This window comes from Pseudochaenichthys georgianus, chromosome 22, assembly GCF_902827115.2.
Source record: "Pseudochaenichthys georgianus chromosome 22, fPseGeo1.2, whole genome shotgun sequence".
Lineage (NCBI taxonomy): Eukaryota > Metazoa > Chordata > Actinopteri > Perciformes > Channichthyidae > Pseudochaenichthys > Pseudochaenichthys georgianus.
Genome location: NC_047524.1, coordinates 20,198,308 through 20,213,010, shown reverse-complemented (window position 1 = coordinate 20,213,010; position 14,703 = coordinate 20,198,308). Strand labels below are relative to the sequence as shown.

At 38.9% G+C, this 14,703-nt stretch overlaps 2 protein-coding genes across 4 annotated transcripts in view; both read left to right on the top strand.

Moving 5' to 3' along the window:
- The first annotated feature begins 1,132 nt into the window (after positions 1-1,132).
- Positions 1,133-8,624, top strand: ipcef1 (interaction protein for cytohesin exchange factors 1). Of its 3 annotated transcripts, none has more exons than XM_034111384.1 (11): positions 1,133-1,222; positions 3,010-3,063; positions 3,510-3,549; positions 4,016-4,185; positions 5,481-5,554; positions 5,788-5,859; positions 5,958-6,022; positions 6,327-6,454; positions 6,565-6,916; positions 7,451-7,641; positions 7,794-8,624. In XM_034111384.1, the coding sequence occupies exons 1-11, from the start codon at positions 1,148-1,150 to the stop codon at positions 7,992-7,994; spliced, it is 1,422 nt and encodes a 473-aa protein (XP_033967275.1). In that variant the 5' UTR covers positions 1,133-1,147; the 3' UTR covers positions 7,995-8,624. The 3 variants fall into 3 exon arrangements, with proteins under 3 accessions (XP_033967275.1, XP_033967276.1, XP_033967277.1); XM_034111385.2 differs by lacking the exon at positions 1,133-1,222 and adding an exon at positions 2,068-2,189; XM_034111386.2 differs by lacking the exons at positions 1,133-1,222; positions 3,010-3,063; positions 3,510-3,549 and adding an exon at positions 3,609-3,767.
- Positions 8,625-9,308: 684 nt separating this feature from the next.
- The window catches only part of tiam2a (TIAM Rac1 associated GEF 2a), a 123,971-nt gene continuing 118,576 nt past the window's right edge, over positions 9,309-14,703 (top strand). The window contains exons 1-2 of the mRNA XM_071207151.1: positions 9,309-9,474; positions 10,372-10,455. Of these exons, the coding sequence (XP_071063252.1) occupies positions 9,445-9,474; positions 10,372-10,455 (114 nt within the window). The 5' untranslated portion in view covers positions 9,309-9,444. The remainder of the gene's footprint in view (positions 9,475-10,371; positions 10,456-14,703) is intronic.

Below are 14,703 nucleotides of genomic sequence, written 5' to 3'. Positions count from 1 at the left end.
CCCCTGCTGAATAATAGCCACTCTGTTTGCCCCCCTCTCTCATTTCTCTCCGTCACACACAGTTTCTGGGTGGGAGGGGGTTGGGCATTAGCTAAGTGCCATGACAATTCTCAGCATGGATCGTGATGGGAGATTGAGCGTTACAATGGTGTGACCAATTTGCATTCTCGTGAATCCTTCAGGCCTTTGACATGAGAAGCAGGCAAAATTACCTCACTTCCACCCGAACACAGCTTCTGCGAAATGGCCCTTTAAAACCCACTAAAGTGCCATGCTGGGACTTTTCCACCTTATCATAGACACAGGAAGAGTGTAAATTGTTTTGAAATCTTTAATTTAATTCAACACGTTTAATTGAAATGTCAAAGGAGAAGCTTTTTGAGGAGGTAACACAAGGGAGTTATTTGATATGGATGAAAAAAAATGGGTGACAAATGGGAGGGGAGGCAGGGAGGAAGCTACAGTGTGAGAATGTGAGAGATATAAAAGGACGGGGTCAGTTCACTTGATGCAGTACAATAGCAAGTGGAAAGAGAGAAGAGGCCCCTGTCTATTTAGGCAGAAATGCAATGCAGACTATAATAATGCAGGAATCAAGAATGTGTCTGCTGGTTTACCGCTATCTCAGCACAGGCCAACTTTGAAGGGGAACATCCAAGTTTCTGCACAGATACAGCTCGAAGCAGTAATGTTATGGCTACAAACCAAACCAGTGAAGGGTGTTGGTAGTCAGGCCACAGCCTTAAAAAGACTGTAGCGTGAAATACTTGTTGTTCTCCTTATTTCTCAAGGTACCCATAAAGGATTCTCACGATTATGTCTCATAATGATCTCCATTACATGTGTTTGTTTCATAGCGATAACTTGGCGACACCTAGCGGACATACGTGGGAACTGCGTGGACTTATTCACGTAAACTTGTAAAATATTGTTATTGAGGGAAATACAATAACAATGCCTGCAAATGCTCAAAAGTTGTCCCAACGTTTAACTTACATAACGCACTTAAAATGTGTTTCACTCGGGGGGCGTTTGGGTGGGAGTTAAGCCCTTTCAGGTGAAGAAAGAGGGTAACACCCCAAAGGGTCCTGAGCTCACCTGAAACCAGCCGAGCCTTCTTCGAGTTTCTTCTTTGTTTTATTTCGACATGCTCGCCAATGTTTGGTCAGACTTTGAGCTGAGCTTTAGATCCAGTCTTCAGTCGTTGAGAATATGGTGGCAGGTAGGCCTACAGTTACATTATATATATTTTGTTCGGCCCAAAATTGCATTTTTTGCGTACAACGTTTGTGGCTAGCTAGGCCACCATAACAAACAGGCTGCGTTGGTTGTTATTAACGGTTGACGCTGACTTCATGTTAGTTTTATAGGACTTAAGGATATTTTTACTTTCCTGAACTTACTTGAATGTTAATGTCAGTCGTTTTAATTGTAGACTGCGTATAGTATTTCACATATTCAGATTTAACATTTATGTAATTTAATTTAACATGTAAGGAAACGGTTAGTTTTAAGAACTTTTTTAATTTACTTGATTTTAACAAGCAGCTTTTGAACATGTTTTACATTTGTGAAATTAATGTTTACCTTTTGTTAGGATTAGCATGTGTTTATTTATAATAATAAACACAAAAGATTCAAATAGTAATTTACTTAGTTACTTACTTATTTAATTAGTAATGTTACAGCAACCAAAACAACCCGATAGTGAAGATACCTTGTCGAATCGGTGTCAACCTCAAATAATTAACCTTTCACATCTGCAAATCAAATCAAATAGGAACTCAGATACACACACACACACACACACACACACACACACACACACACACACACACACACACACACACACACACACACACACACACACACACACACACACACACACACACACACACACACACACACACACACTGTGGTTGATGTGGTTATCATCATCTAGCTCCCTCAAGCAGCCTGTTAACTCAGATACCCGGAAAACAAGATGTGATGCATTTGTGTGGTGCAACACAGTGACACTCAGACACGAGTCACCACGCCTTCACACATACACAAACATTTAGTTTAAACTAGAGCTACTAGCAATAGTTTGCTCTTTGCTGTCATTGTGTGAACTCAGTGTAACAGAGAATACCTATACCCACCTGTGTTTGGACTTGAAGTGAATCTGTGAAGTTTTAGAGCACCAGGTATGAGTTTCCTCCTTTCTTTCGTGTTCTCACGGGGGACATTTGTAGATTGAGTTTGTGGTGAGTGATTGAATGCGAACAACTGCAGTGGGACTTGAACTCGTGACCCTGTGACCCTGACCCGAACACCACCACCTGTGCTTTTACGTGTCCTGACCTAAAGGCTGGGTTTTCTTGTGAAGTGCTCAATGTGACGCTTAGGGAGAGGTTTCAAATCACAGATGTGTAAAGGATGCTTGAGATTCTACACCCATTTGTTGCTGTATTGTAAACTGGCTATTTGTGACGTGTTTGGTACTGCTTGTGTGTTGTGTCAACCTTGTCTCTCTAAGCCAGAATTGTGACTTTTAACAAAAAAAGGAACTTAGGGATGCAGAGGAAGTTAGTCAATAATGCTAACCAAGATTTCTCAATATGTCATGTGACATGTCAATGGCCATTTAGCTTGAAATATTGCAAGCTAAATGTCTATTTTTTTTTCTGCTAAAAAGTAATGTTTTTAATATATTTTAAGGCTATTATTTTAGGATACTGTAGATGGGTATGTGTTTTATTCAAAACAGCTGACACTGATTATTGTGACACTGTGAATAGGTACTTTTCATAAGGATTTTTATTTGATTTTAACCTATTTCTTCTAATTCTGCTTCTCATTCCATAGAAGAAGTGTATCTACTCCCTTTCTTTCACAGAAATAGAGAAACGTGCCCATTACATCACTTCCTCTTGTCATGTTAGAGCAAAGCATTGCCCATGAATCAGTGTGTTGTGCAATTGTCAACCTAAGCATCTGTTGATATCTTTTTGTTTTATTCAACAGGCTGCCTTCCCCATATCTGTGCCTCCTTCCATGGCTGCCGATGACTACAACCCTGTAAGTGTTCCTTCCTTTTTTAAATTCTGACATTCAATCAGGCAGAGGTTGCCTTGTTCTCGCAAATGATGTTATAGATACCCTGCTCTCTCTCTCAACTACTTCTGCTTTTTCTATTTTATGATGGAAAAGTTAAATATGTATAGGAACAAGGGGTTTGTACGCCTAGTTGGTTTTTGTGCAGTCTGGTTTCTCTTGGTGTATTTAGTTGAAGGTTAAGAGAAAAGGAGAGCAAAGAGCAGAGAGAGTCACAGTTCAGGATGTTACAGAGGAGTGGTGGTGTGTTAATGTGTGTGGGGAGATAGAGAGAACAGCAGCTAGAAAACATGTGACAATCGATGTGAGAAACAGGATGTTATAGAGAGCCTCTTCTTCTTAGCGTTTAGGTCTGAGACTAGCACATGTCTTCCTCTCGTCTCTGACCTAACGTTTGTCTCCTTCTGAAGGTCTCCCTCCGACACAAATCCAAGAGGAAAATTCGAGGAGGTAAGTTGACACTCTTGGGCTCCCATCACTTTGTCTCTGTAATTTCGACCCTCTGTGGGCGTTTTAGAAGTGGCAGGGCAATTGGTGTGTGCAGAGGTCTTTAGGCTCGATCAGTTCTGCTCACTTCGCTATTTAAGCCCTCTGCGTGTGTGTCTTCGAGAGGATAACTCAATATTTGACGTTGTTATTTATATCCTGCTGATTCATAACTGGAACAGGTAGGCTAAATGTGGCTTTCACTTTTGAATTCTAGATTTAGGTGTTATTTTAAGAATTTTCTTTGCTTATTGACAGAAAGCATTGGCCTATTTTGACTGGAATGGAAATGTTTGGTCTGTTTGACATTTTGTTTTTGCAACTTGTTGCTTCCTCTAATGCTATATTCGCGCTCAAAGCTGGTTTTGCTTCTCTGCGGACACAAAGGGGAGGAGGTCTCAGTGTTTTAATTTGTTTTCTGTGCACACAGGCAATGGTACAATGAGCAGGAGGCGGATCTCGGTCAAAGAGCTGGGTCAGCCGGACCACCAGGGCTGGCTGTACAGGAAGAAAGAGAGCAAAGGCTTCCTGGGCATCAAATGGAAGAAGTACTGGTTTGTGCTGAAGAAGACGGCTCTGTACTGGTACAACAACCAGCTGGTGAGTCAAACGCCATTTACTGTATGATGCATGCATGTATCTTTAGCTTCTGTCACGCATCTCATCACTGTGTACAAGACAATGTCAGCATCTTTAGTTCTGCAAACCACTAGCTAATCTTAAGTTTCTATTTTGGTCACTTTTGAACTTCCTTTCTCTTTCGAATTGTCTATGTTCTTCTTTCTGGTTGGCACATTACTAGGTATATATATATATATTTTTTTTATTTTATAAATGTTACAATATTATTGGTAATATTCTCCCTCCCCTCTATGCTGCTGTTTTAAATAATAAGGGTGGGGATATTCTGTATTTCTATTATGTCAACAAATCCCAGGAAACGATCAAAAACCAACTATGATTTTGTCAGTGGATCAAAAACCTGAACATGAAAATATATATTGTTTTATAGCTTTTGGCAAACAGGAGTAATACCGTGTTAAAAATTCATGAACTTTCAACAAAAATTAAGTCGGGCAGTAACTCTTTTGAGTTGTAAATAATACATATCTGTTTGCTGTTTGACGCAGTAAACAGTGACATGCATTCAATTGTGATCTGTATGTTGACTGTAATTTGAAAAATATCATATTGGATTATATATAATATAATTATATAGACACGTTTCTTTTCTCATGCAAGCTTGCAAGAAAGTATGAAAGAAAATTTTACAAATGTTTTAAACAAGATCCATCATTGTATTCTAAATGAGAATCTACACACTGTTTGTCCTGATGTATTTCATTTTTTTTTTTTTTAAGTTATATATAAAGTACTGCAGTGTCTTCCTTGCAACATTAAGCCAAAACAAAGCTACAGGCACAAATCCATCCATTGTATCAGCTCTAATGTTATTTCAGTTCAGTAGTAGTTGCTTAATTTATTTTTACAAACTACAGCAAAACCCCAATAAAACAATCTTGAAACAGCATTTTTCTAACACACCACCAGCACAGCACTTATTGTGTCACACAAGCCCACTATAAGGCAGCAGATGAGTCATTCTGCCACAGCTGTCTCTGTAGGAGCTGGCACACAGTGTCACTGAGTTTCCTGAATGTGACGGTGCCACTAATAACCCTGTCAGAATCCGATACTGCCATCATGTAACCGGTGCGCCTGATTTACTGGCGCCGTGTCCTCATCTGATCTAGTCTGTCACCATAACACAGTGGGAGAAAATAGAAGAAGTTAGCCTCCTACAATTCAAACAGCAGGTGTCATTGTCAAGGAAGTGGTTTTGACTTTTCACGTTTTGTTTTAACGCTCACTGTTGTTCAATCTGTGTGTCGCAGGCGGAAAAGGCTGAGGGCTACATTGACCTCGCAAACTTCATGATCGACCGAGCCATAGAATGCAAGAAGAAACAGTAAGCTCGTAGTCAGATTCTATAAGCCACACACCACCAGTGGTTCTAATTGAAAAGGAAATATCTGTTATCTATTAAAAGACCTTGATGACCTAGAAAGATAGACAGTCTATAGTCTTGAAACCACCGGAAAATGATTAATGAAGTGAAATAAAGATATCGTTTATCTCACACTTTACATAGAAACTCCTTTCATTATGCCTAAACTGTTCCATTGACTTTTTCTCATGCAGTGCATTCAAGGCCTGCCACCCACAAGTCATGATGTTTTATTTCGCTGCTGAGAGCCATGAAGACATGAACCTGTAAGTCACATAAGAGTTCAACATTGTATGTATTCATCCTGAAAAAGTATTGTCTTGTTTTGTCAAATGTAATTGACCTGAATACTCTTTTTCTTTAGGTGGTTGAATAAGCTCGGGTTAGCCTCCATTCAGTATGAGCCAACAGAACAAAACACGGCAGTTGGTGAGAACCCATGACAATCAGACATTTTCTGCTCTTGTTTTGTCAACAACAAAATGTTTTATTACTTAGAGAAGGGGCCATTTTCAAAGCTTCACATAAATGCTTTTCTGAATTAATTCAATAGCTGCTACAGAAGCAGTTGTTGAACACTTGCAGCCCTTACCAGCAGTACAGTCAATTAAGCAACAACGAGAGGGTTAGGGTTAGAGGGGAAATAAGATGAGGCTGATCTGAAATATGCAAGATAAGGATTCTGGCTTTATGCATCATGTTGTGAAATCTCACTTTGTGTGTGTCTTCAAAGCAGAGTGTTACAGTGAAGCCAGTGACCACGAAGAAGCTGAAAGCACAGAGATTCCCCCTCCACCGTACTCTGAACAAACCCTGAGGGACTCCGTGGATGCACCCGTCCCACCTGGAAGCACAAATCAGGTCTGTATATTTTTCATTTGATTGCACATTTCCAAGTCCAATACAAGTTGAGCCAAACTTAGAATTGATGTGGGATAACTAAGTCTGACCGTAGTGAATTTGTTTTCCAGGGTACACTTCCTCCCCCCTACTCCTCTGCAGTCCCCAGCGAAGCCACCGGCTCGCTCTCCTCCCCCGTCAGCACCATGACATCACAGAGCTCCACCTCCTCGCTCGCCAAGCACCGGCAGTCCTGGTTGGACCTGGTCTCCCAAGCACCCCCTCCAACTGGGGAAACGGCAGTGGTGTGCTCAGTTCAAGTACACTCACCCCAGCTCCCACAAGGGGAGGTTGAGGAAGAGGAGGACCCCCAGATGTCGGAGAGCTCCTCTCATCAGGATTCTCTGGAAGCGGGGTCCCACGAAGAAAGCCCTGCTGCGGAGGGGAATTCTACGAGGGTCGTTTCAGGGGCTGAGAGTGAAGGTGAGAATTTGTTTTAGTTTTTTTATTAATTCTGTTTTTTTTTGCATTTTATGTAAAGGAGATTGCATTTTAGATTTCTACTGTGTCATTTTCACTTGTAAAAGAATTGTGCTAGCAGAGAAGATTTCCTGTTTTTCACAACTTTGTTTATCAAGGCAGATATAATGGGTCAACTGCTTAGAAATGGACCGCCCCTTAGCCTATCACGTGTGTGTTTTAGATGACGCAATAGAAGCATGAGTGTTGCGTAGTGATGTCACTGTGTCGCGGAAGTAAACTAAGAAGTACAAAGGAGGCGTTTCAGGAAGGGGATAGTGTGTTGAAGAGAAACTCCCTCTGGAGCGAACTTTGGGATTTTACCCTTTGCACACCATTTATATGCACAAAAACCTAAACACTATAGGAAAGGTAAAACCTAAAAAAGCATAATAGGGCCCCTTTAAGTAAGGTTTTCTGTTATAAAACAGGCAGTTACTAAATATAATCTTTGTGAAGTATATTGTGATGGTACAGTACTGTGTTATCTTGTTGCAGGGGATCGTTGGAACAGCTCAGATGAGATGGAGAAGCTGTATATTCATCTAAAAGAGGCCAGCCTCTCGCCAATAGGAGACCGTAAACCATCCACGAAAAGGGAGTTTAGGGCCTCCTTTGTAAAACGCTGTAAAAACCACACTGTCAATGATAAATTGCACCATATCAGGACCCTCAACAGCACATTAAAGGTAAATATTCAGTTGTATGGTCTGTTTATAGCACGCCATTTCATTACAGCTTGTGTGTGAATTGCAGAAGTATGTCGATTATTTGTGAATTGGGGAGCTTTGTGCAATTATTTTACTGTTTCCTATTTTTTTTTTCTCCTTTCGTTGCACAGTCAAAAGAGGCAGACCTAAATGCAATAGAGCAGGTGTTGACTGAACCCGGGCTTACCTCAGAAAAGTTCAAAGAGTGGAAGGAGGCCAATGGACCCTTGCTGCAGGAGATCTGTGTTAAACATGACCAGCAGGTGGAACCAGAGGCCACAAAAGCTGCAGCGTCAGTCATTGCTGTTCCTGTGGTCGAGACCAGTTTATAAGGACTCCTCGTGACTGCTTTTACTGGACTCAGAGACCTCACACTCACATACTGTGGACACACACACACTGCTGTTTTCAATTGAGACTACTGTTCCATATCAGTGGTTTGTAAGTGCTATTCAACAAGTAACTGGATCAATGAAGAGTTGTGTTTTTAGTTCCTAATTGGACATTATATGATTAGCAGGTCGCGTTAAAATGTGAAACGTGTCTTAGTATTACTTTTACTGTTCGATTTGTAAGATTAGCTCATTTTACAGATTGTTTTTATGATGTAATTATGTGAACCTGTGCATATTTTTGGAATGATGGAGTATGTTGTAATAATGGATCCATTGTTTTCTGCGTGGAAACACTTGTGTTTACTGTATGTTTTATCTACTTTGACTTCATCAGTAGTAAACACATTTGAACTGTTACTGTTCAGTCAATTATTGGTGCCATGCACCTTCACTGCCTGTTACACATGTGTTTTACAGCGACTGTTTTAAATGATTGGTGCATGTTGTTCGCCCTGTAACTGATATCATCCTACTTATCATTCCACACTGAACACTGGGGCCAGCACTAACTGAATAAATGTTGTTGTGATAACTTTTGGGTTTTCACTATTAAAGAGTCAAAGTTTCTATTAATTGTACTATATATAACATCAAATCTAGAACATAAAACCGTAATGCAAACCTGCTTTGGAGTTTTTCAACCACAAACATCAATAACTTAATTTATATTTTATATTGATGTGAAAAATACTTTAATACCAATATTGTCTACTTGACTTAAGGTAGGACGTATTAGTATTGTTAGCATAGAATACATGACAGATCATTCTCAGGAAAAAAACGTTATATTGTCCTAGAGATAGACCACCGCAGGCTTTTATAGAGTAGAATTTCCCATCTATCACTTATAAGCACAGCCACAGCTCCAGAGAGCAACAGGTTTAGGAGAGCTAGAAGGTGGCCAAACCAAGCTCCAGGCACAAAGATGAATTTTTTATAAACCATGTTTTATATGTTGTTCATGTTAAATGTTAACTGTGAATATTTGTACATGGATGTGTGACATTGATTCTCTGTGATCTCGATTCTGGTATGAAAGTAATTTCAGATTGTGCCTATTTGTATACAGGGAAATAAAGTGTTATCAAAAAAATGTAAAATGGTATGTGGTCATTGCAAACATATATGATTCTGACTTCGTGTACAACAATTCTTGTGATGTTTATTTGGATCATAGCTTGTATAGCTACAAGAAAGCAAAGGGACCTTTTGGTACTCCTTCTCGTCTCCCGAAGCTGACGCTAGGGGTCGTCTATACAGATTGTCTATTGAGGTTATGCGCCATATTGGCAGTCTCCTCCATCTCGCCAAACGTCGAGCATGCATGTCTGTAACCGGTTATTGAGGAGATATCTTTAAACATTTGCAGTCACCTACGAGCAACACTATGGAGGCCGTCAAATCATTTAACAATGAGGTTTGTTTTGACCCGTTTCGCAACTTTGAAAGCACCGAGAGTAGAACATGTTTTATTATTAACGTTTGCGCTAGCTCGTATGCTAACATTAGCATCAAATAGCAGAAAGGGAGAGGAGGGCAGTCCCATTCAAGGCCTCAGGCTTTTCACAACATTACAGCGATAACGTTACGCTATTCCGAGTCTGAATTATATTAACTGTACTATCTATAGTTGTGAAGAGAATATATTTCTCAACACACATATTGTTTGGATGCCAGTCAATGAGCAAATATTTCCACACTGGTGCTAACGTGAACTAACTAGCTGCCGCTAGCTACAACAAGTTAGCCACACCGTAACTTGGAGTGCTAACTAACTAATATGGACGTGCGTGAACTACTCCGCACTCAAATCCCTTTTACCAGATAATAATTCCCACTTAAATCTGACCGTACTAGCGTTAGCTTCCTGCAACGTAGCTGTTGCACAGAATACAAATGACTTGAGATAACCTTGTTCAATTATATAGCTAGCCATTAGAAGGCTAACAGCTAATAGCTGACCGATTTGAATGCATTGACAACAAAGTCTGTGCTTTGGCAATATATATCAGGGTTAATGCTGACCTCACCATGCACTCGTAATTTACAACACGAATATGATTCCACAGCATTTACATCGTGTATGGTATTATGATAGAATCAAAACAAATAACATGAGTCAGAGGCAAGACAACTATCGTTACATCGTCTCAGTATGAACCCGGTGGCTCTCACCACAAATATTCAAAATGAAGGTTCACAGACGAGAGGGGATGATGCTTTGGGCTACTGCTGGTTCGTTTAGTGATTTATGTTTTAGTAGTTACATATTATAACACATTGTTTTGTCTTTTGTCTCATTTCATTTTTTTAGCTGTACTCATTGAATGAGTACAAGCCACCCATCTCCAAGGCCAAGATGACCCAGATCACCAAATCTGGAATCAAAGCTATAAAAGTAAGTATGTAGCTATAAAGGATAAGGCAGGTAAAAGGGAATAAAGAAATGGTCAAAATCTATTTTCATATTCTCATGAGAAATATATAAATATGAGCATTTCTGTTACTACAAAAAGGGAGGCCGACAAGTGTTTTTAGATATTTAGTAAATCTTTAAAAGCATGCTTCAATTTCTCTTTTTAGAGTAATATATTATAAGACTGTAAGCTTTAGGTTGAACAGTTATTGATTTATATAAAAAAGAACATCTGTTTAAGCCACAAACTGCCTAATCACATGTCGTCTGATTAATACTAAATATATTTAAACATAATTCCAACAACATCTAGGTTCTATAACACATTCTTAAATGAATCTAACATGTAAACAAAGAGGAACATGTATATTCTAGACTCATATTAATCACAACAACAATAAAATTAACAGAAAAAAAGCCTGTAAACTCCTCCAAACTACCTAGTTCTTGGTTTTAGACATCCCACTTACCCCTGTGAATACTGGTTCGTCGACAACCCTTATATTATGCAGTCTTGTACAAGACGGTAAAGGGTTTGTAAGAGTATTTAATTGTCTGCAACTAGATCCAGTGGGACTCCAAAATAACTATGGTGTGACTAGTTAAGGATAAAAATATCAAAGGTGTCAACAATAAGTATCTCGAAGTCTCTAATTTATGGGTTTTGGCACTTTTTTTATTGTGTTTTTTAGTATTGAAAATTCTGACTGCTATACCAGAATGCGACAGTCTCCTTTTCACTTCATATATTGTACATTATGTCAAATGTAACACAATGCACTATCCAGTACATTAGGTATGTAGTGTGTAACAAAAATGCTGGCATATTTTGTGATGTTACATATTTGAGTTTTCGCTCTCTAAAGCCACTAATGAAAAGGCGTACAGGATTCATAGTTTTCCCTATTGTCTGCATATGGTACCACAGTAAACTTACAGACACATATGATCAGTTTGAGATTTGGTTTCTATCTCGCCTCACAACATGCAGGGTTTTATTTAAAAAAAAAAAAAAATACATTATCTAGGAATCGTGATGTAGTTGAAGACTCGGATCACCCTGAACACTCGGCCAGATGGACATATTCACAGACCACACTGGTGTTGAGAGGGTCTCAAGCCCTCAAAAGAATCATTATAAGCTTTACTGTTGTAACAAAAGTAAAGTTAGACTATGCAATAAAGGACATTTTAACTTTCAGTCAGTGGTAAAAAAAAAATCGAACATAAGTAAAACATCTTTGTATTTTCTGTCTATACAAAAGCAAACACATGTTTTGCTTTAGTTATAGCAGCAGACCCTTTTCATAACAGATATTATCATTTTGAATTGTAAGAAATGCAGAGATTGTAAATCCTAAGCCCTTGTAAATTTATACTAATCCTCTTCTATCTACATAGATAAAAACAACCGTGGAATTACTTTTAGGTGTGAATGGTACTATGGATGGGTTAAACATTTTAGGTAAACGGTATTACCAGTAGCGGTTAATATGCAAGTATTTTACTATGGTTTTGCGTCTTCTGCAAGTCTTTAAACTGAAAACACTCAGTCACAGTGCTGCTGTGTAGTCACCTGTGTTTGGTAGCACTGCAATATACACAACCCTGTAGTTACACTTGGCAAACAGGAGAAACTGGACTTTTAAAAGACCCTTGGGACTGTGGTTGCGCATTTTAAATCGAGTGAAAGTGAGCCGTCATGTGACCGTGGTAAAACAGCTGCAGTAAAGCATCCTAAAAGCATCAATCATTGGCAATGGCTGAATTTAAACACATCATAACTTTCGACCTATAACGTCATCATCTCTAGGCAGAAACCTGTTAGTGCATTTTGTCTGCCACGGTGGTTCTTTGGCATTGATGTTACTAGGGTTTGTTTAAATACATATTCAAGATTATTTTATGGAGGCCCAATCTGCTAGATCTTCTGATATATAAAAAGAGTATAATAATACTAGCAATCTTCATGGAAATCTGTTTCCGTATAACTTTTAATTTAATAGATAATAGTCGAGATTTCTCGTTATATTAAGATTTCTCGTTGCCAGAAAGACACTTTCTGTAATTCGTGTCCTAAGCCTTCTTGGTTTCCTGAAACCGGGTCCTCTCAGAGAAAAAGCTGCTAAAAATCATCCTGAATTATAAAAGTGCTCTAAGAGAATTTTAATGGATGCAGGCAAAGAATGAAAATATTATTCTATATTCTTTTATTATTATAACATCTGAATTATTTGAGGATTGCAAAGCCTGACAGCGAGTCCAGGAATCCAGTCTTTAACAATGAATCTCCTGACAGTGTGTTTTCTTGTCCTGTTTTGTACTCTAAAGGAACTGCTGTGCTTTATTTTGATGTGAATAACACCCGTTTCCCCTTCCCTCAGCAGCTCTCCCAGCTCCCCCAAAGCACTGAAAGTGAAGCAGGAGGATGGGGTGGAGAGAGTTACAAAGAGATAAGAGAATCCCTAACCAGCTTAGGTAGGAGTATGGGTTGTTTCAAAAGGAAGATGGAAGATTTTTAAATCATTAAAAAACGTAATCTTGCTCCCACACACCCCAAAGAGTGGGGATTTTGCTGTTGCATATTCTTATAATGCATTGGTCAAAGCTGGCTTTGCTCTTCTGATTTTGTTGGAAGTTGAAGGTTCAATATAGTTCATTTTGAATTGTCTGATGACGTCAGACAATGATTTGTGGTAGCGTACAGTTTGTGGTGTAATTACTGCATATTTATCTTTGATAGTCAAATCAGAACATTTCCTTTTTTCATGCTGCATCCTCATGGATTTATATTCAGGAGTTGTGAGGATGCAAAGACACATGTTGCCATCGGTGATTTAACATGTTGGCTTTTGGATATGATCCAAATTCTTTAAAGTGCTGCTTTCATAGTAAACACACAGTTTGCACATAGATATTTTTGGGTCTTCATAAAACCCACTTTGTGTTGAATCTTTGAGAGTTGGTACTCATTGGATAGTGAACCTCTGTGAGTGTCACATTAATACATTACCGTATTTGTTGACACGGTAATTTAGTTCCCTTAGAGTTGTGTGTGACACGCTGCATAAACACTGACTGTTTGTTTTGACAGGGGAGCAGTGACTCATGTCTTGTGTACACTTACACATAGTGTGGCTGTGTTTTTCATACTGGCACACACATAGTATATGTTGTGAGAGTACAAGGAACATGTCAAATCTGCTGACAAGATTTTAGTATTCAAGACACAATTTACATTATTACATTCAATTAAAGCATATCGTAGAGCAAATTTTGTTCCTATTAATTTCACTGCACCGTGAAATAAACGCTTTCTTCACCTGCCAAAAAACATAGTGTAGGTTCCAATGTACTCAATAGATGATGCTCTTGCAAAGCAAATCTACATGCCACTTTAATATTTTACCAGCATTTGGCAAGTGGCTTATTTTGTACCCTGCTCCACTGGCACACCTTAGTGACACGCTAACAGAATACTTTAGTTTTGTTCTTGTATATATTAATAATATATATTTAAAGCATTACTTTCCCTAATTACATCCTGTAATGTTTGGTGACATGATTACAAATTCTTGACAGTTCCATCCATTTTGCGTTGGTGAAATAATAATAGTTAATGTGATGGGGCAACAGGGAATAATAAGCAGTAACTGTAATTTGTGAACTGCAATTCACAAATCCCTTTGTTCTAATAGTGCTATCACAGCAACTGATCAGATTACACATTGATTCTGAAATGAAACAATTTCAATACCCGTTGGTCTGGAGCAGGCCAGAGTTCCCGTTAGAATATTTTTTCGCCGGTCAACATGTCCGTTAAAGTTTAAATCTTCCGGACAAAATTTGAAAAGTGCCGGTCAAAGGTCTTCTTTGTTATTTATTGAGCTTTAAAACAAATTGATATAATTCGATATTAAACAAACTAATAATAGTAGATTAACTACATTATTCAAAAGTGTACAGTAATTTACAATAACACGGGAATATTACACGGAGCGCTCTCCCTCTCCTGACAGCCCGTCAGTATCATGCAGCTCGCGGATCAGTAATGAGTAGGGTTGGGTACAGAGAACCGGTTCCAACATTTCGATTCCAACGGCATCATTTAGAAATGTGAATTTTGGTTCCGCTTTTCGATGCCTGAGGAAATGTTTCTCGCCGCTCTCCGTAGCCTACTGCATGACTGCGGCGAGGCGGGAAATGTAGCGTTGTACCTACACTTTCTAC